We start from the raw sequence: 26,546 nt of genomic DNA, 5'->3' as shown, positions 1-26,546 counted from the left end.
CGACACACATAGAGGCGGGAAGAACACGCGGGAGCGGGCATGCTACGCGCGGGAAGCGGCCAAGAAAACGCGGGAAGAACGCGCGGGAAGCGGTGACACGTGGAGGAGGTGGAGGCACAGCTCCGACAGGACGTCTTGCCTGCCCCGCCTTGGAAACCGTCGTCGCCATTAGGGAAAAGCTGCGATGTTTCAGTTTGTGCGGCTGACGCGTCGGGCCCGCGCCTCGCCACGTGGTTACGTGTTCTGTCTGGCGCGCCCAGAGCATGCCTTGTGACACTAGGATGGCCTCGGGACGCCAGACAGCCACGTCGGACAAATTGGGCTTTTGAAGCGCGCGCCAAGGTCAAATAAAACGTCCAACGCGCCCAAAAATGGGGGTCGAGACTGGATATGCTCTAAGCTCAAAAGCCATGGATGCAGCAGTACTGAATAAAAAAATATAATATCAAGACTTGTGGTCGAGAGGTAGTGAGTATAGATTAGTGGATGCTAGTACTTCACGATGGTTGGTTTTTGTTAGCAAACGGCATAAGATCAAGAATCATCTAACTATTTTAGGAGATTGATCTTGCTATTTTGTAGATAATAATGTATGGAGAAAACGAATTATCTAACTAATTGCATCATCTGCAAACTTGGGGAACACCGAACTACAAAACATGTCTTCTTACTCTTACTAATACCAATACTAGGTCTGTTCAAATGAATAAGATTCATGTTTTTTTTTAAAAGTCAATGTATGTAAAGTTTGACCAATCTGTTCTAAAATACATTAACATGCTAATTACAAAATCAAAATCATCAGATACATGGTGAAATAAACTACCTGCTGTAGTTGTGTTGCCAGAACTTGAATGGTTTACTAGGGCAACATTGGTAAATAAATATATTTCGTCATCTCTCCTCATTAACTACATGGCAAACAAAAATCCAACATATTGTAGTAAAAGATGGCGACATTTAGTTAAAAAGTCCACTGAGAGTAGCGAAATGCCCTGACGCTGGTGACCGACCTTGAAGTTTCGGGCAACATGTACCGTCAATCCCATCCTTTTTTTCCTCTTCCCATTGCAAACGTTCTCAATGTACTACCTCCCTTTAAAGGAATATGGCCTTTTCGTATTTCCTTTAACCATAAAAATTGAGCAACAAAATCTTGATTATATTATAGTATGTAATTAGTATCGTCCGATTCATATTGAAAAACACTATTTAATGATACTAATTTAATACAAATAATCTTTATATATTTAAAATAATTTTTAATCAAACAAAAAACCATGTAAATCGAGGGCGCATTATTTATTGAAACAGAAGTAGTAATTCCTAGTAGTAGTCAGGGTTGACACTGAGACTGAGAGAAAAGTCAAGCGTAGGTAGGCAGGAGGGATATCCACGCGGCAGCCTGTGAGTGCGAGGGCTGGTCCGCCGTGGACAGAAGACCAAGTGTTGTCAATTTACAGTTCTGCCCCAGTTTAGTAAAATCAACTTGCACCTTCTTCTGCTCTATAAATATAAATACAGGCTCGCCTGCTCTGCTCTGCTCTCCATTCCATCCACCACAAGATCCAGCCTAGCCGCGATCAATCAGTAGGTGCAGCTAGCTTGTTGTTGCGTGCGTGGAGCAGCCACGTGTTTGCTAATGGCGATCCTCGGCCCGGCCGTGGACCGGCAGCAGCAGCAGCAGCCGTCCACCTGCAACGCTCCATCTTCGTCGGACTCGTGCAAAGAGGAGGAGGAGCTCAAGGGTGTGCGTCACCTGTGCGAGCGTGGCATTACGGCCCTACCGCCACGCTACGTCCTCCCACCCTCCGACCGCCCGGCGCCGGCGGCTCCCCGCAGCATACCCGTCATCGACCTTGCTCGCCTCCGCTCATCAGAGCGCGCCAGGGAACTGGCCGCGCTCGACGCCGCGTGCCGCGACCTGGGCTTCTTCCAGGTGGTCAACCACGGCGTGCAAAGCCAAGGGATGCTGGACGTGGCGCGCCGCTTCTTCGCGCTGCCGCAGGAGGAGCGGGCGCGCCATATGTCGTCTGACATCCGGGCGCCCGTAAGGTACGGGACCAGCTTCAACCAGCTCAACGACGGCGTGCTCTGCTGGCGGGATTTCCTCAAGCTGCTCTGCAACCCGGCCAGGCTAGACGAGGTGGTGCCGTCCTGGCCAGACAACCCCGCTGACCTCAGGTACGTACGTAATAAACACTTTCATTCCTGCTGCACTTGTGTCGATAACTAAGGTAAACTAAAGTAGTAGGATGCACTGACATGACATCATTAAGTAGAGGGATTCCCAGAGCAATTCAATTCAATTCAAATAATAAATATGGAATATTTGATTGAAGTGGACACCCACATATATCTCTGTAAGCTGAAGCTGATGCTGATGCTGCTGTTGCTATATACTACCTCCGTTTCAAGGAATAAGGCGCCCTTGTTTTACGTGCTTTTTGTTTGACCAAGAATTACTTCAAATAGATAAAGATTGTTTGTATGAAATTAATATCATTGAAAAGTGTTTTCTAATACGAATCCAACGATACTAATTACATATAATATAATCAAGATTTTGTTGCTCAATTTTTATGGTCAAAGTTCGTTTTGGAATACGTGTGCGCCTTATTCCTTGAAACAGAGGTAGTATCTGCTGATGCAAACCAAATCCAAACGAATGCTATATATGTAGGATAGATATCATGCATGCTGGGAAGTGAGCCTAGCTCAACTGGTTGGGGGAGTGGATGTACAAACCCATCACCTGAGTCAAATCCCCACGGACGCGAATTTAGGTTCCTATTTATACTTGAGGCCCAAGCTAGACCTGATACTCAAGCAATTTATCTTGAGGACTATGCTTTAATCTTAACAAGGATTATAAATCTTAGTACTCATGCCAAATGGCTGTGTGCATCCCTAGTTGGTGCAGAGGCCGGAAAGTGAAATTCTCCATTTTAAACTACCGATGCACGGCTTTGCTACGCTCATGGATACCGTTGTAGCGTGTCGAGCACCGGGACCTCTTTACGGAGGTGTCTTCACGGTTGGAGGATACGGCGAGGGATATTTTCTCCCAACATGGGTGGCAGCGTGACCTTCGGCTAGATCCTCCTAGCTAGTCTTTGTTTCTGTCTTTTGAACCTTATTTTTCCATTTGAACACCTTTCTGGTTTTGTAACGAATTTATGTGCGGCTGTGTGCATCTTAGTTATGCAGAGGTCGGGTCTATTGCGCAAGTAATAAAGTGTCCATTTTCGAAAAAAAAAGATATTATGCATGTATGTGCACCTGATAGCATGAAAGATATACTAATTGACACAAAGTAGATGCCGCAGCCTTTTGCAGCCAGCCAGCTAACATGCATATCGTCTCTGTCTCACTCATCAAAAACTTGGTAATACACAAACAAGCCACTTTCCGGCTGGCTGGCTGCCTGGCATGGTAAAAAAATCGAATGAAATCCGCCAATATATTCACGTTGTCATCTCCCAAAAAATAAGATTCACTTTGTCTACCTAGAAACTAGATGCATGTCCACATGTAAAAAAGTAACTCATTTATTTTCTAAAAAAAACTCATAATTCATTCGTACCGGCAACACACGCTAACATGTGGACCCTCCTTTTTTTATTTTGACTCTCCAGGGATGTGATGTCGCCGTACGCTCGTGCGAACCAGATGTTGTTCCGAGAGCTAATCTCGGCGGCGCTAGAGGCGATGGGGATCATTGGCAGCGGGGTCCTGAAGGAGCTCGAGAGCGGGACACATATGATGATGGTCAACTGTTTCCCGGCGTGCCCAGAGCCAGAGCTGACGCTAGGGATGCCGCCGCACTCCGACTATGGATTCCTCACCCTCCTCCTCCAGGACCAGGTCAATGGTCTCGAAGTCAGCGATGGGGAAGACTGGCTCCTCGTCGACCCTCTGCCAGGCGCGCTCGTCGTCAACGTCGGCGATCACCTCGAGGTGAGTCGAGTAATTTTTTTTTGAAACACAAGTTTTTACCAACCCGGTAGCATAATAGATAGCACTAGCAAAGTTTATACCGATTAATTTAAATAGGTGGGGTAAGTTTAGTTACATTGAAGATTTCTAAAATCTTATCATCACATCAAGGAGATATAACGACAAAAGAGTGAAATCTCGGCATGCCAAGATGCATTCAACCCTCTCTAGATAGGGTAGCAAAATAAACCAGCACTAGCGAAATGACGGCTGTTTGGTCGAGCGGTAAAAAGAAAGGGCGCATATAATCGGGAAGTCCATTTTCCCCCACCTCTCTCTCTCATCTACAGTAGACAGAGGCGTTGCCGAGATAAACCGGGCCGATCTCGAGCCCCTCTGGTGGCGATGCCGGCCGGAGGTGGCGGAGGTGAGGTGCCGGAGTAGGTTCCTAGGTTAGGAGTAGTTTCCGGCGGTTTGCCTGTTAGTGTGTTGGAGGTACTCCTCTCTGCTCCGGTGGCCGGAGTCCAGGTGGCCTCCACCTCGTCTGATCTCCAAATAAGGCCTTTGACACCTCCCTCGAGCTCCTGATGACGCCTCCTCTTCCGCTCCTGGCCGGCCTCGGTGGCGAGGGGGATTGGGTGGAGTCGTCGTCTTCGACTCGATCTGGAGGTGGCAGGGGCTGAGTGCCCTTTTAGTGCTCCGGCGCAACACCATATGGCTCGTCGCCGGCGGTCTCCCTCCAGATCCGTGGCGGATCTAGGACTGGAGCTCGTCGATGGCAAGGCTCCTCGATAAGGCGCCTAGGAGCCAGTAACTGAAGAAGAAGGTAGCCTCCTTATTTCCTTGGCCGGCCATGGTGGCGAGGGAGGTTGGCTTGGAGGCGTACTGCGGCGTGTTTCTCCGACCTGACCGGCCGTGGAGGCGAGGGGGCGGGAGATGCTGCGCAGAGCCGGTTTCTTCTTCTAGTTTCTGATGCTGTACTTGTTGCTGTTGGCTCTCTCTCTCGCTTCTCAAGGCCCATGGCGGTGGCTTGAGCTCGAGACTGTCTGCCGGCGGTGATGGTTTCGTTGAGGAGCTCATCTCCGACGTTTCAATGGCGGATTCCCGTCTTCGCGTCGGACTCAATGGCAGTAGGGTTGTTGCTCCGCCGCTGCTTTGCTCCGGCTGTCGGTGCTCTCCTGGGCCTCGTCTCCAAGTGGCTTGTTCCCCGGAGGCATGGGCGCAGTCTGTCGTCGGAGTTCGATCTTGAGGAAGAGGAGGACGAAGTGCTTGATCGCGTTTTCAAGTTTTCTCTTTGGTCCTTTATGCTTATTTTCTGGACCCCTGTGTAATTCCTTGTACTTCTAAGGGTCTTCTTGTACTCCAGTTTTATTAATAGAAGCTTTTATCGGGTGGGTTCACCCGGTGACTTGTTCAAAAAAAGGGCGCATATATAATGGAGCAATCAAACCAGACCAGCAGCTGATTTTGCTAACCGCTTAGGTGTAGCCTTTCTTTCAGGAAAAAGAAAGCGAAGTAGTAGTATGAGAGAATCTAGGTTGAAAAAGTCGACCAGTTAGACTACGCCGTGTGTACTAACTCCATCCCAAGGCTTACGGCCTATATGTTTTTAGAAAGTCAAAATAAGTGATCAAACTTTTAGAAAAATCTATCAATAAATACAACTTTTTATAGATATTATATGAAAACTTATTTCATTTTCTATCTAATGATATTGATTTTGTATTCAACATGTTACTATTTTTAGTAAAAATTTGGTCAAAATTCACTTGCTTTGATCTTTCAAAAAAATATAGATCTTAAACTTTAGAATGGAGGTAGTAGCGACAAAACTTCCCGTGCAAGATGCTAGCTACGATAAACATAGACTAATGTACTAATTAACTACCATGAGATGGATGGGTTGGAAAGATAAGATTTTTGTAGTTAAAGGAGAATATATAAAATTCACCGGCATATATGTGTAGGCCAATGCTGCTAGCTTATAGCTAGCATCATCTACCTCGTTCCAACACGTGTACAAGCTATACCTAGAAGAAGCACTCCACTTCAATTTGATATAAAGTTAGTTGTAGGTGCTTGATGAAACTTCTTTTGACTTTGCTCGATCGAAGATCATGCATATCACTTCTTATACACGCGCACAACATAATATATTTATGAACACCATGTGCCAATCTTTCGCTTTAAGCAAAACGGCATGATGATTCTTCTACTATTTCATGCTTTTCTATCTAGCTAACCTAATTACCGTAGCCAGAGCCAGCACGTCTATTGTATATTAATTAATCCTTATTTGAAACTAGTAAGCAATGATATGTCAATTTTGCACCCTCTATACTTAACTTGCTTTGTCTTTTATATGTAAATGCAGATATTCAGCAATGGGCGGTATAAGAGCGTGTTGCACCGGGTGCGGGTGAACTCCACCCGGTCACGTATCTCCGTGGCCTCACTCCACAGTCTTCCTACGGAGCGGGTAATCGGGCCCGCGCCAGAGCTGCTTGCCGAAGGTACCCCGCGGCTGTACTTGGACACTGATTTGGCTACCTTCCTCGACTACCTCTCCTCTGCTGAAGGGAAGCACAAGACCTTTCTCCAGTCTAGAAGGATTACATTTCCACCATCGTAGTCGCTATCAACACCACGACCACCACTACGATCGTATAGTCTTCACCATTTGAGCTATTATATGTATTGATCGGTCAAATTGTACTATTCACTCACCTCCAATCATTTAATCATAGCTAGTACAGGTACTTACGTATATCGGTCGAGATCGATCCCCTTAATTAACTAGGTGATTCCCCGCGCGTTGCGGTGGGAAATTTTAGAAAATATACTTGAGTAGAGCTAAGGATTGTAGACCTAAAGCATTGAGAGAGAGAAATATATTACTTGGCTATATACAATGCTACAACTTGACATTTTTTAAAATTTTGTAATGTTATACCAATGTTTTGATCCGAATAACAAATTATCGTCACCGTGTTACAAAATAGTTGCGACTTTCAGGATGTAAGTTGTTTGTCTGTACATAACATATTTGGCATGCCATTGTGTTCTTCTAATGGAACTATATTAATTTGATTATCTCTTGGTTGCATCCATGACCTACAAAATCTCAGACTCCGGCCAAGGACAGTCATAAATCCAAAGAAAATGCAGACAATAAAGAGATTGTACCCAAGTTTTAAATAACCTTACGTTTTTTGCCACAATACATCAGTCCCTAGATCAGACGCTCAAACATATGTGGAAGGAAGATTATGGATTGCTTACGTTGATCCCTGCAAATGAATCAACAAAAGATCATATAAAGCCATAAAGGATATTAGAAAAAAAATCAGATTTTGATATAAAAGAAAACCAAGCACTCTCAAGTTCATAAATTATTAGTAAACTGGATTTAGCGAATCGCTAAATGCTTCAGTTAAAAATTGATTGAAATAAAAATGCGATCTTGACAACCCCGGGAACGTGCGCACTGCAGACTTACTGTCACTGGACAATACTTTCTAAGGACGACATCCCATCATTCCTTGTATAGGTGCATTCAACAAACTGCTTGGCCTTCCTAGATTGGGGATCATCCAAAGAAACAAAGAGAAGAACCATTGCCACAATGAGATAAACAACCACTTTGATAATGATGCCCTAACGGATATCTTAGTTATTGGCCTCATTGGCATATCAACAAACAGGCAACCACACGCGATATATACAGAGAAGAAAGCAACAAATAGCCAAACCTGCACGGAACGTTGAGGTAAAGATGCAAATTATCAGGGAGAGTGGATAACCTCTTTACGGATTTCCACCTGTAGAGCTTGCACCGTGCCAAACCTTGTAGCTGCTCTGCCCAGCAAAGAATCAATGAAGGCTTCGAGTCAGAGCTATGCTCTCGCCCATGCAAACTGCTCAATGTATCAATAGGAGGAGAAAGTACAGAGATTCTCGATGCCCGGGTGCCAGTTGGATTCATCAGATGAAAACTGGTTACGACGCGGCCGGCGTGTTCGGAAAGCAGCGGAACTGAGGCCAAAGAGGAGGCACTTATACGGTGGAGACCTCCACTCGTCCTGCTCTCCTACTCTCGTTCATCTCATCATGGCTTGTAGTTCATCTCATCATGGCTTGTAGTGTCCTTCGGTCCAGTATCTGGCCTGTTGACAATATCACAGAGAGAAAGAGTGTTCCCATATTCATATATGTGAACACAAAGAGGAATAGTAAGAGGTGATATTTGAAGAGGATGGAACCTGTAGGAGACGATGAGTCGCAGTGCTAAGTGGCAATTGATTTTTGAGGTCGGAAGAAAGTAATTGGACAGACTCCATGCATCCCTACGGATGGACCATGCTGGCGCTTCAGTTAAGCAAGCAGGAATCGAGAAGGCATGAAAGAAGTAACTGACGGAGAGCTCTGGTGGAAGGAGGATACGACTGTAAGACTAAGTGACTTGATGATGTGAACGTGTGTGTAGGCTGACGCTGAAGATTGGAAGATGTGGAAGCTCTTAATTAAGAAAGACTCGACGACCATAGATTTGAAATCCAACGGATAAAATTAATTAAGATGATGTGGATGCACCAAATTTCAGCTTGCAAACATTAAATGCATCTTAGTGGGGATGAACTTTATAGATATTATAGATTAGATAGCCTGATCCATAATTTTGGTTATTTAATTCACTACGTGAACGCGCCGAGGTGCCGACGGTAAAATATCGGGGCCGTCGCCTGAGGACCCGTTCCGGCCAGGCAATGAGGTTAGCCGTCGGCACATGAAGATCTATGCCGACGGCAACCGTCGGCACTGATTTGGCCGTCAGCACAGCCTCTCCGTCGTAACTTGGCGAAGTAACAGTTGTCAGGACTGTTGCCGTCGGCACATATTTCAGCCATGTGCCGATGGCTTTGCCGTCGGCATAGCTATTTTCCATTTTACCACATTAATCATCGAAAAATCATAACTAAATCATTATAATTCAGAAAAATACAAATAATATATCAAAATTTTCAGATAAATAAGATCTATCTTGAAAAAATATGAAACACGGAATATTGAAAACATCTCAAAAAATCTTCAAAAAATGAGCTATCATGTCTGATGTTTTATGGCTTTCACACAGAACAACTAATGTTATGGCTAGAATCGTCGCATAGTTTCAGATAATGTGCCCATATTGTGCACACATGTGCATCTTGGGATGTCCTACGATGTTGCAGCAGGAAGTTTTCCATTTCATCGCACGAAAAAACCATTTTCTATTTTTGAGGTGTCGAAAATGGGGTGTTTTGTGAAGCAACCACCAAATTAAAATTTCACATTGGTACCAACATATTTTTCAAAAATATTAGACCACATAAGATAGACAATTTCTTAACCGGTGTATCTGGAACCTTTCCGTCCACCCCTCATGAAAAAGACCAATTCATGCCAAATCGGTAGGAGACCGACCAGATTTGAACTACATGTACCTTATATAATGCTCAGGATTTTTTGTAAAAATCATTTTTAGGTTCACAACATGCTATTTCATCAGAGATCTAGTGCAAGTTTGGTGAACCTCAGCCCCGGGCAAAGGATCTTCTTGCCCACCGTTTTGAATATAGTTTGAATGCCCGCCGTTTAGGGTTTAGGGTTTAGGGTTTTAGGGTTGAGGGTTTATGGTTTATGGTTTATGGTTTAGGGTTTAGGGTTTAGGGTTTAGGGTTTTAGGGTTGAGGGTTTAGGGTTTAGGGTTTTAGGGTTTAGGGTTTTAGGGTTTAGGTTTAGGGTTTAGGGTTTAGGGTTTAGGGTTTAGGGTTTATGGTTTAGCGTTTAGGGTTTAGGGTTTAGGGTTTTAGGGTTTAGGGTTTAGGGTTTTAGGGTTTAGGGTTTAGGGTTTTAGGGTTTAGGGTTTAGGGTTTAGGGTTTAGGGTTTTAGGGTTTAGGGTTTAGGGTTTAGGGATTATGGTTTATGGTTTAGGGTTTACGGTTTACGGTTTTAGGGTTTAGGGTTTAGGGTTTAGGGTTTTAGGGTTTAGGGGTTTAGGGTTTAGGGTTTAGGGTTTTAGGGTTTTTAGGGTTTTTAGGGTTTTTAGGGTTTAGGGTTTAGGGTTTAGGGTTTAGGGTTTAGGGTTTAGGGTTTTTTAGGGTTTAGGGTTTAGGGTTTAGGGTTTATGGTTTAGGGTTTTCGGCATCGTCAAAACTCGTGATTTCAAGCATTTAGGGTTTAGGGTTTAGGGTTTAGGGTTTAGGGTTTAGGGTTTAGGGTTTAGGGTTTAGGGTTTAGGGTTTAGGGTTTAGGGTTTAGGGTTGAAGGACATATTCACCTCCCCACCTATCCTAGCAGCTCCAGGAGAGTCAGAGCCTATGCTCCTTTACCTGGCAGCTACCAACAGGGTCATCAGCCTCGTCATCGTAGTGGAACGACAGGAAGAAGGTCACGAATATGGAGTCCAAAGGCCAGTCTACTATATTAGCGAAGTCCTTACGGAATCCAAACAGCGCTACCCGCACTTTCAGAAGTTAGCCTACGGAGTATTCCTAGGCAGCAGGAAGCTGCGACACTACTTCCAGGAGCATCCAGTAACAGTCGTGAGCAAGGCTCCACTGTCAACGATTCTCAACAACGCTGACGCAATAGGACGCACAGCAAAATGGGGCATTGAATTGTCCGCCTTCGACATCAACTACAAAGCTAGGACCACGGTCAAATCCCAGGTCTTGGCAGATTTTGTCGCAGATTGGACAGAAGCTCCGGACATAAGCTTGGAGCCGGAACCAGAGACATGGGTTATGCACTTCGATGGATCCAAACAGCATCAAGGCTCAGGAGCCGGAGTCACCCTAAAATCCCCTACCGGAAAAGAATTGCAATACGTTTTGCAGATCCACTTCCAAGCTACAAACAATATGGCGGAATACGAGGCTCTACTACACGGACTGCGCATCGCTAAGGAGATAGGGATCAAACACATCATTTGCTGCGGAGATTCCGACTTGGTGGCACAGCAGGTAGCTGGAACCTGGAACGCCAGAAATTCCGTCATGGCGGCTTACAGAGACGAAGTTGACGAGATCGCCAAGTGCTTTCTAGGATACGAAGTCAAATACGTCCGGAGAGACGATAACGCAGCGGCAGACATGCTATCCAAGCTCGGATCCGGCAGAAAACCAATTCCGCCTGGCATTTTCCTGGAGCACCTACGGATACCCTCGGTGAAGGGCGCTAACCCAGAAAACCCAGAAGTGGCAGTATCTCCGGCTAGGGAAGTGATGGCTATCATTCCGGCTTGGACACAGCCTTTCCTGGACTACCTCATCGATCAGAAGTTGCCAGAGGACGAGGTCCTTGCGCGATAGATCATCAGACGAGCAAGATCCTACACAATTGTTGATGGACAGCTCTACAAACGAAGTGCAGCAGGGGTATTTCTCAAATGCGTCTCCAATCAAGATGGCATTGAAATCCTCAGAGAGATCCATGCAGGGGACTGCGGGCATCATGCCGCCCCCAGGTCCCTCGTTGCCAAAGCTTTCCGGCTAGGATTTTACTGGCTCATAGCTAAAGAAGATGCTGACAAGTTGGTAAAAACCTGCCGAGGTTGCCAGTACTATGCTACTCAACCAAACGCTCCAGCCCAAGAGCTGAAGACCATACCTATCACCTGGCCATTTGCGGTCTGGGGGCTCGATATGGTTGGTAAGTTAAAAAGATCATCTCCTGGCGGTTTTGAATACCTTCTGGTCGCTATTGACAAATTCAGCAAGTGGATCGAGGCAAAGCCAGTGAGGAAAGCCGATGGTGCTACGGCACTAAAATTCGTCTGCAGCCTCGTGATGAGATTCGGCATCCCACACAGCATAATCACAGATAATGGCACAAACTTCGCTCAAGGAGAGTTGAGGGATTACTGTGAGACAGTAGGGATTCGACTGGACCTTGCCTCTGTGGCTCACCCACAATCCAATGGTCAAGTTGAAAGGGCTAACGGCCTAATATTATCAGGAATTAAGCCGCGCCTTGAAGAACCGATGCGACGAGCAGCTGGAGCTTAGGCTGACGAGTTGGAAGCTGTTTTGTGAAGTTTGCGAACTACCCCTAACAGATCAACAGGGTTTACCCCATTTTTCCTGGTATACGGATCCGAAGCCGTGCTTCCCTCCGACATCATCCACGATTCACCGCGAGTTTCCGCCTACAATGAAGAAACAGCTGACGAGGCCAGACAGCTAGCTGTGGACCTGATCGAGGAAGCTCGGAACTTAGCTGACCAGCGCTCCGCCATCTACCAGCAGAAGCTCCAACGCTATCACAGTCGTCGAGTTCGGAATCGCTCCTTCATGGCAGGAGATCTGGTCCTCCGCCTTCGGCAGGTGAAAGACCATAAGTTGCAATCTCCGTGGGAAGGACCCTTCGTCGTTAGCAAAGTGCTTCATAACGGATCGTACTACCTTGTTGATTTCCGAGAGCTGAAGGACAGACCTGCTAATTGGTACCGGAAACGCAAGCGTGAGGATCCGGATGACATCTACGACGAGACAGATCGCCCCTGGAACATTGCACAGCTACGTCCTTTCTACACTTAGCGTATTTTTTCCGAATTACAAACTCTGTAATAGTTACACATGATCAATGAAATAAAGCTTATGGTTCACTCTTTGAGTCTTTTACCTCCTTTACTTGTTCATTTTAGATCGTGTATGTTTTTCCGACTAAAACCGCAGAGCTGGATGTTTCCGCCTAGGCGTGTATGAAAGTTGTGATTTTTCAAAATCGTCCTTTAGGACGTAAGCTTAAGTTTTCTGGTGGAAATTTTTTTCGTTGCGAACTCGTGGATTCCTGGTAGCGACTTCCGGCACCTAGGCTGGGGGCTTGTTTCCGCGGTTATGGACGGACGCCATTAGGTTTCGTCACCGCAGGCGAGCGTTTCCGGCCAAAGGTTTTCCGGCTCGTGGAAGGTCAAACGAGTAAGCCGGAAAATTAACAAACCAGCACTTGCTTTTAACAAACGAAACATGCAAATAATTCTAACGGATAGCAGGATAAGTTTTCCGCCCATGCATAATTGTTTCGTCCCTAGATACTTAAGAATTTAAGTTATATTACAAACCCTCGCTGGGGCCAAAATGATGCATTGTTTCTCCCGCAGGAATAAAAAGTTTTCATTCCCCCCTAGCCGGAGAAGTCTCGCCCTCTGGATCTTTTTCCTTGGCGTCTTCGGCCGGAGATGACACGTCTTCATCACTCTCTTCCTCTTCTTCAGAAGCTGCAGCGCTGGCCTTGGGTTCCTCTTGGGGAGCGTCCTTGGAGCTGGTCCAGGTAAATTGGGTTCCGGATTCCGCAGGTCGCGCCTCCGCGTCGCGCTCCTTTTGAAGTTCGGCTTCCAAGGGCTCGTCCGCAGGAAGAACGACCTTGTCGTAGAACTCCTCATGCCGGATCCTGCGCGCGATGCGGGTGTCGTAGCCGCTCACTGCATCCAGGAGCGCGCTAACATCCGCATCCGGAGGAACGCCCGTGGTTACCTGCTCAAGATCAAGCTCCGGGTTATGTGCTAAGCACATAGTTAAGGTCATTGCAGCTGCGCCTCGGGCTGATGATGCTTGTAGATCCGTCACCAGCTCCGGAAGAACGTCCATTTTTCTAACAAGTTTGCGAACGTTGCAAGTGCGACTCCTCTTGATGGATAAGTTGTGGCATATCTTGCGGGAGGCGGAGATGAGATCTTTGCAATCATCGCCTGCAAGTTGAAGAAGGTCGTCTCGTGGGAACAAATTCCGACGCTTTTCCGGATACCCAAGCGGCTCTGCGTAAGATAATCAGGATATAAGCATGCAATTTGAGCACAAGAAAAAAGGTCAGAGCAAACATCTAGACAAGGTTTCAGCGTAGTACCCAAGATGTTCTCGCTAAGCAAGTCCCAGTGATGTTCCGCGGTTTCCATATATTTCTGGAACCCATTGAGCTCTTTCTGCTGTCTCTTGATGGTCTCGCTGTCAGCATTTCTTTTCAATATAAATTCGCCCTTTTCCCTGACGTGCTCGGAGTTTTTCTCCGCCAGCTGTTTCTCGGCCTGCTCCCTCTTTAGTTCCGCCTCCTTCAGTTTCGTTTCCAATTCTTGGTACGAGGAGCGCAGGTTCTCAAGTTCCGATGAGGCTGTAACAAGGGAAGAGGATGCGACTACAATAACATAAGTCAAAAACAAGTTCAAAGTCGGAATGTGAACTAATGACAAACAAGATGGAAACCAACCTTGGGCGTCTGCCAGTTGTTTGTTCAGTTCCGCATTCACATCTTTCAGAGTCCGGATATTTTCCGCCTGACTCAGAGTAACGCCGCGCTGAAGGGCAATGTTCTTGTGCAGCTCGTAATGCAGCGCCTGCTGTTCCTGAAAAACATAGACAGGGCAGGAGTAAAAATTCGGCCTGTAACAGTGGTTTCCTTCAAAGCATTATTGCCGGAACCTTTCCGCCATAATGCTTGGGGGCTACTGATCCAATTTAAATATTTTCCCAGAAGTAATCTTTCTCTAAGCATCTAAGCGCTAACTATTATTTGAGTTTCCGCCTACATGCTTGGGGGCTACTGGGGAGTACCTTTTGCTTGCAGATGAGTTTGTCGAAGAACTGGCCGACATCCTTCTTAAAGTCCTGGATTTCCGATGTCGCGGCGTCAGGCTTCCCCCAGGCGTTGTTCAGCATGGCGTTGAGCAAGTCTTGTTCAAGCTCCCATTTCTCCGCCTCGGTTAACTTGTTGAAGAACTTGGTAGCATATGCCTTGGGGGTGGAAGTGATGTCAGCCGGATCTCCAAAGTTTTTCGGAAAAACGACGACGTCGCCAGCGCCGTTCCGGCCTTCTCGTAAGAAGTGACTTTAGCCTCTCCTTGGCCTTGTTCTTCTGCGTCTTCTTGGGCAGGGCCTTTGGCCTTAGGATCTTCTCCGCCCACTTTCTCGCTGCGAACCGGAATTATTTCCGGTGGAGTGTTTGCGGCAGGAGGGGGAGATTGATTAGCCTGAGGGGAAGACGGCTGAGGAGTAGGGTGGGAAGTACTTGGCGGAGCTGGAGTGGTAGGACCAACTGCCAGAGACTTTTTCATGTATTTAGTAATAGGCTCTTGGCTGATGGTCCGCGTGGCAGTGGTACTCGGATTCCTGCAAACAAGTGAAAGGGATCGAATAAGAAATAATTTCGCCAAAATAGAGGTGCACCATATTCGGAAACTTACGGGGCGCCGGGGATGATGGGGCACGAGCGTTTGCCAGCTGTTGAAAGCATCTTCAGGCGTGCACGTTCCGCTTTCCTCGAGTCTAGCGGAGGTGGCCTTACGGTCTTGGACTTCTTGGCGGAGGCCTCGCCGCTAGCTCCGGCTTCTGAGCCGGAAGCTTTGGCGCGGGGACGCTTCGAAGGTCGAGGGGCCGCCTTGCGGGGTGCCTGTTCCTCTTCCTCTTCTTCGTCTTCCGGAACCTCCTCCGCCGCGTCGCCGCTGACAGGGACACGAAGAATGGTGCGGAAATTTTCCTCCACCAAAGTGTTGAGCTGGGAGGAATATACATAAAAGTCAAAGTTAACATCCAAAAACTTGTGAAGTTTGAAGCAACGAAAAGAACAGAGCTTACCGGAGGACACTGGTCGTTTGTGTAGATATCCTTGATCAGTTCCGGGACCTGTTGGCCCCTGGGAATTTTCACCAACGTCTTGAACCTTCTCTTGAGGGAGTCGGCCGGAAGATCGTGGCGAGTGACTCGGAGGAGATCGTCCGCCCCGGTGTAAGCGCACATCAGGCGTGCGTTGTAGCGCAGGGGCTGGATCCTCCGGGAGAACCAGCTAAGGGTAAGCTGAGCTCCGGTTAGCCCGTCATGGACCAGCCAGGAGATTCTCCGCGCTGCCTTCTCCAAGATCTGGGTTTGGGCGAGCGAGGGAACAAAGCTCCAGCTTGCGAGCTCTTCCGGAGGCTCGTTGATGAACTTGGGCAAGCCATCGTGGACGTCCGGAACTGAGGCGTTCTTTTCATAGAACCATCCGGCGTTCCAGTACCGGACGGATTCGTGCGAATCGTGTGGAGGATACATGCGGCTAGGTCGGAGCATGAACGTCATACTCCCACAGTTCACCATTGCTTTGTCTTTCGTTTCCTTCTTCACCCGGAAGAAGAACTGCCATAATCTGACATCTGGTCGGATCCCAAGGTGCCCTTCGCAAAGAGTTACGAAGTTGGAGAGGAGGAGGTATGAGTTTGGGCAGATGTTGTGGGGATGGAGCCCGTATGTGTTGAGGATGGAGAGGAAAAACTCCGAACAAGGGAGTGATAGTCCGCGTTCCACCCAAGCCTTAGTCATGACAATTTCTCCAGCTTCGGGCTTGGGGACGTCGGAATCGCGTACGAAGCTCCAGTGAGTGGAGATCATACCCTCGTTCTGGAGCTCTCTAAGCTCCACATCGGTAGTTTCGCAGGGCCACCACTGACCCCGTTCTCCTTCACGGATCCGGGCTTTGGACGCCCTCTTGTTTTCCGCCTCCTGTACTTTGGCTGCCATCCTAGCTTGTCCCTCGAGTTCTTCTTGGAGCTCTTTGAGGGAGGGGATCCGGCCTGGAGCGGTGCTGGAAGATGCGGAAAACGGTTGAGCTAACCTAATGTCGGAAACATATGGTGGCAGGTATGCTATGGGATCCGGACATATTGGTTCTAATGGATTGGGATCTGGGCTACTCGGAGAGCTACCAGTACAGTGCGATGAATCAAGTGGCATGCTTCCGGCTGCACCCATGCAAAATATTTGAGTATCCGGATCTACACTAAGTCTATCTTCTACGAAGCCGGCGCACTTACCGTTAATGGCGCGGTGGCTCGACGGAGCTCCGGTGAAGTCGAGGTCGCTGGACTTGCAGGAAATCACCTTGCGTGACCACGAATCGGCGGCGGGAAGGATTTCCCGTTCAACCGAAGGGGTCCTGGCGCGAGGAGAGGCTTGGACTGGCGGCGCGCGGAGTTCACTGTGGCGAAGGTTCGCCGGAGATGAGATCCGTCGGGCGGCGCGGCGCGCGAGGAAGAAGATGAAGTGGTGAGAAGGTGAAAGAATGAGAAGTTACCACGGGCGAGGGTTATATATAGATCTCGCGCGGAGATTCGTGTTTCGGATATGACGGCGGAAACTGAACAGTCACGCCGTTGGATGATCGACACGTGTCTTAGGTCAAATGATGGTAAAATGACGTGGAGGTAACTTAACTGTGCGCTCCCGAGATTTCCGGCTAAAAGATTCGCATCTCCGAAGATTTAGCGCGGGAAAAAAGGAAGTTGTGCGCAGGAAAGGTGGAATCTCCGTTACGATACCTTATCTGAAGACGAAGGATTTCTGAGTGAATGAACCCGGAATCAAGTAAAAGTTTTGAAGCTCTTCAAGATTCTCTTCGGATCCGAGATGAATGAAGTCGGAAGAATGACGAATCTCGGAGAACTTCGGGGGCTACTGTTGTGGGTATACTTTATGGGTATATCAACGGCGTGGCCTAGATCCGGCAAGCCCGGGTGGCCCATAGTTGGTGGTGAGGCATGTGGCCCATCGGGCGGCGATTCTTGTAGATCGTGAAGGATGAAGTCCAGCCCAGGAACAGGAAGCCGGATCTCAACCGACCTACGAAGGAGGCCGGATCCGTGGAGGCCCATGAAGTATCCGGATCCCGCACGGCCCAGAAGGAAGGCGGATCCTTGATGTACACGGCAAGACATTGTACCGTAGTTAGGCAACTTGTATTCCGGCTAGGACTCTCCATGTAAACCCTAGATCTGTGCGCCTATATAAGCCGGATCCCGGGAGCCCTAGAGGCACAACCACAACTCATTGTAACAACGCGAAAGCGCCCAGATAATTCCAGACAAGCAGCAGTAGGCCCTGTCATCGTGCAGGTGTTCCGAAGCTGGGTAACTCGCGTACCACCGTCCCGTGTGCACTCCGCCCTATGGCCCCTACTTCTTCTCCCTCTCGTGAGGATCCCTCCTCCGAGGTACCGTCGAATAGGCAACGACAGGTGGTGCCGACAGTGACAGAGCAACGAGAAGGGAGGGGGGATTTGCGTCGACAAAGTGGTGGGGTTCGTGTGTTCTCTCGCCGACAGAGCGGGCCCGTCCCCGCTTTTCTCTATTCCAGAGTCCCCGAGCGCACCCGGGGGGCCGGGGATGGCCTGGGCTCTCCGGATGGATTAAAGGCCAATCCGGGGGAAACGAGGAGCCGGAGGCGCGGCTGGACCGAATAACGCCGTCCGGATGTAAAAAAAGGGCTACCGGGGGCCTCGTCAGGGAGACAGCTGGAGATGCTCTAAGAGCATCTCCACTCGCGTCCCCGAAACCGCTCTCCATAACGCACCGGATCTAGCGTTTGAGGGACGCATTAAAGTGGTGCCGTGTTTGGGGTACGTCGCTCCCCAGCCGCGTCCCTCAAACGAGTCTCCAAAAGTTTAAAATGCTGCGAAAATAATGTTTTCATTCAAAATTTGTTATATGTTACATGGTTTGAATGAAAACAAACATAATGGCTAGGTTGATCTAACTTAGCCTACTGGCCGCCCAACGGCGCATTCGATGGCCCCGCCCCGCCGTCGCCACTGTCCCTCTTCCACTACTCGGCCTACTGGCGGCGCTGCTGCCGCCGGAGCCCAGCGAAGAGAGCGCGGCGTTCCGCCGCGTCATCAAGGAGACGTTGACGTTCGTCCGCAAAGAAGCGGTGGCCTACCTCCTCTACGGGCGCCCGCTCAAGGGAGAGTTCGATGGCGTGGCGCCAGCGCGCGTCGTTGCCCTCCTCGCGAGCCCGAGCGGCGTCATGTACGTCCTTCAGCGACTCGAAGGACTCGACGATGGCCCTTTGCTCGGTCGATGTCTCATCCGGATCCGGCCCGTCATCGCTCCACTCGAAACTGTCGTCGTCGGCCTCCACCTCCGCCGCTGCTTCCACCGCTTGCCGCTCGGCGTACTCCCTCCACACTTGCGCAACGACAACATGGCCGTGCACACGCTCCGCCTCCCACCGCGCCTCGCGCTCCAGGCGCTCATGTTCGTGCGCGAGGAACGCGTCGTGGCTCGCGTCATCCACCACAAGCGCCTGCTCCTCCCATTGCTCGTTCCCCACGAGCTCTGGGTCGTACTCCACCGGCAGAGGGGGAGGTGGAGACGGTGGTGAAGGAGGAGAAGGTGGTGGAGGCACCTGGCCGCCGTTGGTGTGGCCCAACATCGCGGACGTGGTAGGAAGACGGCGAGGCATTGTTTTCTTACGGCGGAGGATTGGATACCGGCGGCTGTGCTGGTGTAAAATGAACGGAGGCGGCGTTTTATAGGCGGCGGCGACACACATAGAGGGGGGAAGAACACGCGGGAGCGGGCATGCTACGCGCGGGAAGCGGCCAAGAAAACGCGGGAAGAACGCGCGGGAAGCGGTGACACGTGGAGGAGGTGGAGGCACAGCTCCGACAGGACGTCTTGCCTGCCCCGCCTTGGAAACCGTCGTCGCCATTAGGGAAAAGCTGCGATGTTTCAGTTTGTGCGGCTGACGCGTCGGGCCCGCGCCTCGCCACGTGGTTACGTGTTCTGTCTGGCGCGCCCAGAGCATGCCTTGTGACACTAGGATGGCCTCGGGACGCCAGACAGCCACGTCGGACAAATTGGGCTTTTGAAGCGCGCGCCAAGGTCAAATAAAACGTCCAACGCGCCCAAAAATGGGGGTCGAGACTGGATATGCTCTAAGCTCAAAAGCCATGGATGCAGCAGTACTGAATAAAAAAATATAATATCAAGACTTGTGGTCGAGAGGTAGTGAGTATAGATTAGTGGATGCTAGTACTTCACGATGGTTGGTTTTTGTTAGCAAACGGCATAAGATCAAGAATCATCTAACTATTTTAGGAGATTGATCTTGCTATTTTGTAGATAATAATGTATGGAGAAAACGAATTATCTAACTAATTGCATCATCTGCAAACTTGGGGAACACCGAACTACAAAACATGTCTTCTTACTCTTACTAATACCAATACTAGGTCTGTTCAAATGAATAAGATTCATGTTTTTTTTTAAAAGTCAATGTATGTAAAGTTTGACCAATCTGTTCTAAAATACATTAACATGCTAATTACAAAATCAAAATCATCAGATACATGGTGAAATAAACTACCTGCTGTAGTTGTGTTGCCAGAACTTGAATGGTTTACTAGGGCAACATTGGTAAATAAATATATTTCGTCATCTCTCCTCATTAACTACATGGCAAACAAAAATCCAACATATTGTAGTAAAAGATGGCGACATTTAGTTAAAAAGTCCACTGAGAGTAGCGAAATGCCCTGACGCTGGTGACCGACCTTGAAGTTTCGGGCAACATGTACCGTCAATCCCATCCTTTTTTTCCTCTTCCCATTGCAAACGTTCTCAATGTACTACCTCCCTTTAAAGGAATATGACGCACTCGTATTTCCTTTAACCATAAAAATTGAGCAACAAAATCTTGATTATATTATAGTATGTAATTAGTATCGTCCGATTCATATTGAAAAACACTATTTAATGATACTAATTTAATACAAATAATCTTTATATATTTAAAATAATTTTTAATCAAACAAAAAACCATGTAAATCGAGGGCGCATTATTTATTGAAACAGAAGTAGTAATTCCTAGTAGTAGTCAGGGTTGACACTGAGACTGAGAGAAAAGTCAAGCGTAGGTAGGCAGGAGGGATATCCACGCGGCAGCCTGTGAGTGCGAGGGCTGGTCCGCCGTGGACAGAAGACCAAGTGTTGTCAATTTACAGTTCTGCCCCAGTTTAGTAAAATCAACTTGCACCTTCTTCTGCTCTATAAATATAAATACAGGCTCGCCTGCTCTGCTCTGCTCTCCATTCCATCCACCACAAGATCCAGCCTAGCCGCGATCAATCAGTAGGTGCAGCTAGCTTGTTGTTGCGTGCGTGGAGCAGCCACGTGTTTGCTAATGGCGATCCTCGGCCCGGCCGTGGACCGGCAGCAGCAGCAGCAGCCGTCCACCTGCAACGCTCCATCTTCGTCGGACTCGTGCAAAGAGGAGGAGGAGCTCAAGGGTGTGCGTCACCTGTGCGAGCGTGGCATTACGGCCCTACCGCCACGCTACGTCCTCCCACCCTCCGACCGCCCGGCGCCGGCGGCTCCCCGCAGCATACCCGTCATCGACCTTGCTCGCCTCCGCTCATCAGAGCGCGCCAGGGAACTGGCCGCGCTCGACGCCGCGTGCCGCGACCTGGGCTTCTTCCAGGTGGTCAACCACGGCGTGCAAAGCCAAGGGATGCTGGACGTGGCGCGCCGCTTCTTCGCGCTGCCGCAGGAGGAGCGGGCGCGCCATATGTCGTCTGACATCCGGGCGCCCGTAAGGTACGGGACCAGCTTCAACCAGCTCAACGACGGCGTGCTCTGCTGGCGGGATTTCCTCAAGCTGCTCTGCAACCCGGCCAGGCTAGACGAGGTGGTGCCGTCCTGGCCAGACAACCCCGCTGACCTCAGGTACGTACGTAATAAACACTTTCATTCCTGCTGCACTTGTGTCGATAACTAAGGTAAACTAAAGTAGTAGGATGCACTGACATGACATCATTAAGTAGAGGGATTCCCAGAGCAATTCAATTCAATTCAAATAATAAATATGGAATATTTGATTGAAGTGGACACCCACATATATCTCTGTAAGCTGAAGCTGATGCTGATGCTGCTGTTGCTATATACTACCTCCGTTTCAAGGAATAAGGCGCCCGAGCTTTACGCTTTTTGTTTGACCAAGTTAATTACTTCAAATAGATAAAGATTGTTTGTATGAAATTAATATCATTGAAAAGTGTTTTCTAATACGAATCCAACGATACTAATTACATATAATATAATCAAGATTTTGTTGCTCAATTTTTATGGTCAAAGTTCGTTTTGGAATACGTGTGCGCCTTATTCCTTGAAACAGAGGTAGTATCTGCTGATGCAAACCAAATCCAAACGAATGCTATATATGTAGGATAGATATCATGCATGCTGGGAAGTGAGCCTAGCTCAACTGGTTGGGGAGTGGATGTACAAACCCATCACCTGAGTCAAATCCCCACGGACGCGAATTTAGGTTCCTATTTATACTTGAGGCCCAAGCTAGACCTGATACTCAAGCAATTTATCTTGAGGACTATGCTTTAATCTTAACAAGGATTATAAATCTTAGTACTCATGCCAAATGGCTGTGTGCATCCCTAGTTGGTGCAGAGGCCGGAAAGTGAAATTCTCCATTTTAAACTACCGATGCACGGCTTTGCTACGCTCATGGATACCGTTGTAGCGTGTCGAGCACCGGGACCTCTTTACGGAGGTGTCTTCACGGTTGGAGGATACGGCGAGGGATATTTTCTCCCAACATGGGTGGCAGCGTGACCTTCGGCTAGATCCTCCTAGCTAGTCTTTGTTTCTGTCTTTTGAACCTTATTTTTCCATTTGAACACCTTTCTGGTTTTGTAACGAATTTATGTGCGGCTGTGTGCATCTTAGTTATGCAGAGGTCGGGTCTATTGCGCAAGTAATAAAGTGTCCATTTTCGAAAAAAAAAGATATTATGCATGTATGTGCACCTGATAGCATGAAAGATATACTAATTGACACAAAGTAGATGCCGCAGCCTTTTGCAGCCAGCCAGCTAACATGCATATCGTCTCTGTCTCACTCATCAAAAACTTGGTAATACACAAACAAGCCACTTTCCGGCTGGCTGGCTGCCTGGCATGGTAAAAAAATCGAATGAAATCCGCCAATATATTCACGTTGTCATCTCCCAAAAAATAAGATTCACTTTGTCTACCTAGAAACTAGATGCATGTCCACATGTAAAAAAGTAACTCATTTATTTTCTAAAAAAACTCATAATTCATTCGTACCGGCAACACACGCTAACATGTGGACCCTCCTTTTTTTATTTTGACTCTCCAGGGATGTGATGTCGCCGTACGCTCGTGCGAACCAGATGTTGTTCCGAGAGCTAATCTCGGCGGCGCTAGAGGCGATGGGGATCATTGGCAGCGGGGTCCTGAAGGAGCTCGAGAGCGGGACACATATGATGATGGTCAACTGTTTCCCGGCGTGCCCAGAGCCAGAGCTGACGCTAGGGATGCCGCCGCACTCCGACTATGGATTCCTCACCCTCCTCCTCCAGGACCAGGTCAATGGTCTCGAAGTCAGCGATGGGGAAGATCGGCTCCTCGTCGACCCTCTCGCGAGCGCGCTCGTCGTCAACGTCGGCGATCACCTCGAGGTGAGTCGAGTAATTTTTTTTTGAAACACAAGTTTTTACCAACCCGGTAGCATAATAGATAGCACTAGCAAAGTTTATACCGATTAATTTAAATAGGTGGGGTAAGTTTAGTTACATTGAAGATTTCTAAAATCTTATCATCACATCAAGGAGATATAACGACAAAAGAGTGAAATCTCGGCATGCCAAGATGCATTCAACCCTCTCTAGATAGGGTAGCAAAATAAACCAGCACTAGCGAAATGACGGCTGTTTGGTCGAGCGGTAAAAAGAAAGGGCGCATATAATCGGGAAGTCCATTTTCCCCCACCTCTCTCTCTCATCTACAGTAGACAGAGGCGTTGCCGAGATAAACCGGGCCGATCTCGAGCCCCTCTGGTGGCGATGCCGGCCGGAGGTGGCGGAGGTGAGGTGCCGGAGTAGGTTCCTAGGTTAGGAGTAGTTTCCGGCGGTTTGCCTGTTAGTGTGTTGGAGGTACTCCTCTCTGCTCCGGTGGCCGGAGTCCAGGTGGCCTCCACCTCGTCTGATCTCCAAATAAGGCCTTTGACACCTCCCTCGAGCTCCTGATGACGCCTCCTCTTCCGCTCCTGGCCGGCCTCGGTGGCGAGGGGGATTGGGTGGAGTCGTCGTCTTCGACTCGATCTGGAGGTGGCAGGGGCTGAGTGCCCTTTTAGTGCTCCGGCGCAACACCATATGGCTCGTCGCCGGCGGTCTCCCTCCAGATCCGTGGCGGATCTAGGACTGGAGCTCGTCGATGGCAAGGCTCCTCGATAAGGCGCCTAGGAGTCAGTAACTGAAGAAGAAGGTAGCCTCCTTATTTCCTTGGCCGGCCATGGTGGCGAGGGAGGTTGGCTTGGAGGCGTACTGCGGCGTGTTTCTCCGACCTGACCGGCCGTGGAGGCGAGGGGGCGGGAGATGCTGCGCAGAGCCGGTTTCTTCTTCTAGTTTCTGATGCTGTACTTGTTGCTGTTGGCTCTCTCTCTCGCTTCTCAAGGCCCATGGCGGTGGCTTGAGCTCGAGACTGTCTGCCGGCGGTGATGGTTTCGTTGAGGAGCTCATCTCCGACGTTTCAATGGCGGATTCCCGTCTTCGCGTCGGACTCAATGGCAGTAGGGTTGTTGCTCCGCCGCTGCTTTGCTCCGGCTGTCGGTGCTCTCCTGGGCCTCGTCTCCAAGTGGCTTGTTCCCCGGAGGCATGGGCGCAGTCTGTCGTCGGAGTTCGATCTTGAGGAAGAGGAGGACGAAGTGCTTGATCGCGTTTTCAAGTTTTCTCTTTGGTCCTTTATGCTTATTTTCTGGACCCCTGTGTAATTCCTTGTACTTCTAAGGGTCTTCTTGTACTCCAGTTTTATTAATAGAAGCTTTTATCGGGTGGGTTCACCCGGTGACTTGTTCAAAAAAAGGGCACATATATAATGGAGCAATCAAACCAGACCAGCAGCTGATTTTGCTAACCGCTTAGGTGTAGCCTTTCTTTCAGGAAAAAGAAAGCGAAGTAGTAGTATGAGAGAATCTAGGTTGAAAAAGTCGACCAGTTAGACTACGCCGTGTGTACTAACTCCATCCCAAGGCTTACGGCCTATATGTTTTTAGAAAGTCAAAATAAGTGATCAAACTTTTAGAAAAATCTATCAATAAATACAACTTTTTATAGATATTATATGAAAACTTATTTCATTTTCTATCTAATGATATTGATTTTGTATTCAACATGTTACTATTTTTAGTAAAAATTTGGTCAAAATTCACTTGCTTTGATCTTTCAAAAAAATATAGATCTTAAACTTTAGAATGGAGGTAGTAGCGACAAAACTTCCCGTGCAAGATGCTAGCTACGATAAACATAGACTAATGTACTAATTAACTACCATGAGATGGATGGGTTGGAAAGATAAGATTTTTGTAGTTAAAGGAGAATATATAAAATTCACCGGCATATATGTGTAGGCCAATGCTGCTAGCTTATAGCTAGCATCATCTACCTCGTTCCAACACGTGTACAAGCTATACCTAGAAGAAGCACTCCACTTCAATTTGATATAAAGTTAGTTGTAGGTGCTTGATGAAACTTCTTTTGACTTTGCTCGATCGAAGATCATGCATATCACTTCTTATACACGCGCACAACATAATATATTTATGAACACCATGTGCCAATCTTTCGCTTTAAGCAAAACGGCATGATGATTCTTCTACTATTTCATGCTTTTCTATCTAGCTAACCTAATTACCGTAGCCAGAGCCAGCACGTCTATTGTATATTAATTAATCCTTATTTGAAACTAGTAAGCAATGATATGTCAATTTTGCACCCTCTATACTTAACTTGCTTTGTCTTTTATATGTAAATGCAGATATTCAGCAATGGGCGGTATAAGAGCGTGTTGCACCGGGTGCGGGTGAACCCCACCCGGTCACGTATCTCCGTGGCCTCACTCCACAGTCTTCCTACGGAGCGGGTAATCGGGCCCGCGCCAGAGCTGCTTGCCGAAGGTACCCCGCGGCTGTACTTGGACACTGATTTGGCTACCTTCCTCGACTACCTCTCCTCTGCTGAAGGGAAGCACAAGACCTTTCTCCAGTCTAGAAGGATTACATTTCCACCATCGTAGTCGCTATCAACACCACGACCACCACTACGATCGTATAGTCTTCACCATTTGAGCTATTATATGTATTGATCGGTCAAATTGTACTATTCACTCACCTCCAATCATTTAATCATAGCTAGTACAGGTACTTACATATATCGGTCGAGATCGATCCCCTTAATTAACTAGGTGATTCCCCGCGCGTTGTGGTGGGAAATTTTAGAAAATATACTTGAGTAGAGCTAAGGATTGTAGACCTAAAGCATTGAGAGAGAGAAATATATTACTTGGCTATATACAATGCTACAACTTGACATTTTTTAAAATTTTGTAATGTTATACCAATGTTTTGATCCGAATAACAAATTATCGTCACCGTGTTACAAAATAGTTGCGACTTTCAGGATGTAAGTTGTTTGTCTGTACATAACATATTTGGCATGCCATTGTGTTCTTCTAATGGAACTATATTAATTTGATTATCTCTTGGTTGCATCCATGACCTACAAAATCTCAGACTCCGGCCAAGGACAGTCATAAATCCAAAGAAAATGCAGACAATAAAGAGATTGTACCCAAGTTTTAAATAACCTTACGTTTTTTGCCACAATACATCAGTCCCTAGATCAGACGCTCAAACATATGTGGAAGGAAGATTATGGATTGCTTACGTTGATCCCTGCAAATGAATCAACAAAAGATCATATAAAGCCATAAAGGATATTAGAAAAAAAAT

At 47.9% G+C, this 26,546-nt stretch overlaps 2 protein-coding genes across 2 annotated transcripts; both read left to right on the top strand.

Annotated features, from left to right (window-relative positions):
- The first annotated feature begins 1,551 nt into the window (after nucleotides 1-1,551).
- LOC127303086 (probable 2-oxoglutarate-dependent dioxygenase SLC1) lies at nucleotides 1,552-6,823 on the top strand. The gene is made up of 3 exons (XM_051333864.2): nucleotides 1,552-2,184; nucleotides 3,639-3,960; nucleotides 6,314-6,823. The coding sequence occupies exons 1-3, from the start codon at nucleotides 1,643-1,645 to the stop codon at nucleotides 6,569-6,571; spliced, it is 1,122 nt and encodes a 373-aa protein (XP_051189824.1). The 5' UTR covers nucleotides 1,552-1,642; the 3' UTR covers nucleotides 6,572-6,823.
- Nucleotides 6,824-20,813: 13,990 nt separating this feature from the next.
- LOC127303087 (probable 2-oxoglutarate-dependent dioxygenase SLC1) lies at nucleotides 20,814-26,072 on the top strand. Its single transcript, XM_071824803.1, has 3 exons — nucleotides 20,814-21,446; nucleotides 22,899-23,220; nucleotides 25,574-26,072. The coding sequence occupies exons 1-3, from the start codon at nucleotides 20,905-20,907 to the stop codon at nucleotides 25,829-25,831; spliced, it is 1,122 nt and encodes a 373-aa protein (XP_071680904.1). The 5' UTR covers nucleotides 20,814-20,904; the 3' UTR covers nucleotides 25,832-26,072.
- The last annotated feature ends 474 nt before the right edge of the window (nucleotides 26,073-26,546 follow it).

This window comes from Lolium perenne, unplaced genomic scaffold (assembly GCF_019359855.2).
Source record: "Lolium perenne isolate Kyuss_39 unplaced genomic scaffold, Kyuss_2.0 unplaced33, whole genome shotgun sequence".
Classification (NCBI taxonomy): domain Eukaryota; kingdom Viridiplantae; phylum Streptophyta; class Magnoliopsida; order Poales; family Poaceae; genus Lolium; species Lolium perenne.
The sequence above is the reverse complement of the archived record's forward strand: the minus strand, read 5'-3'. Positions and strand labels throughout refer to the sequence as shown.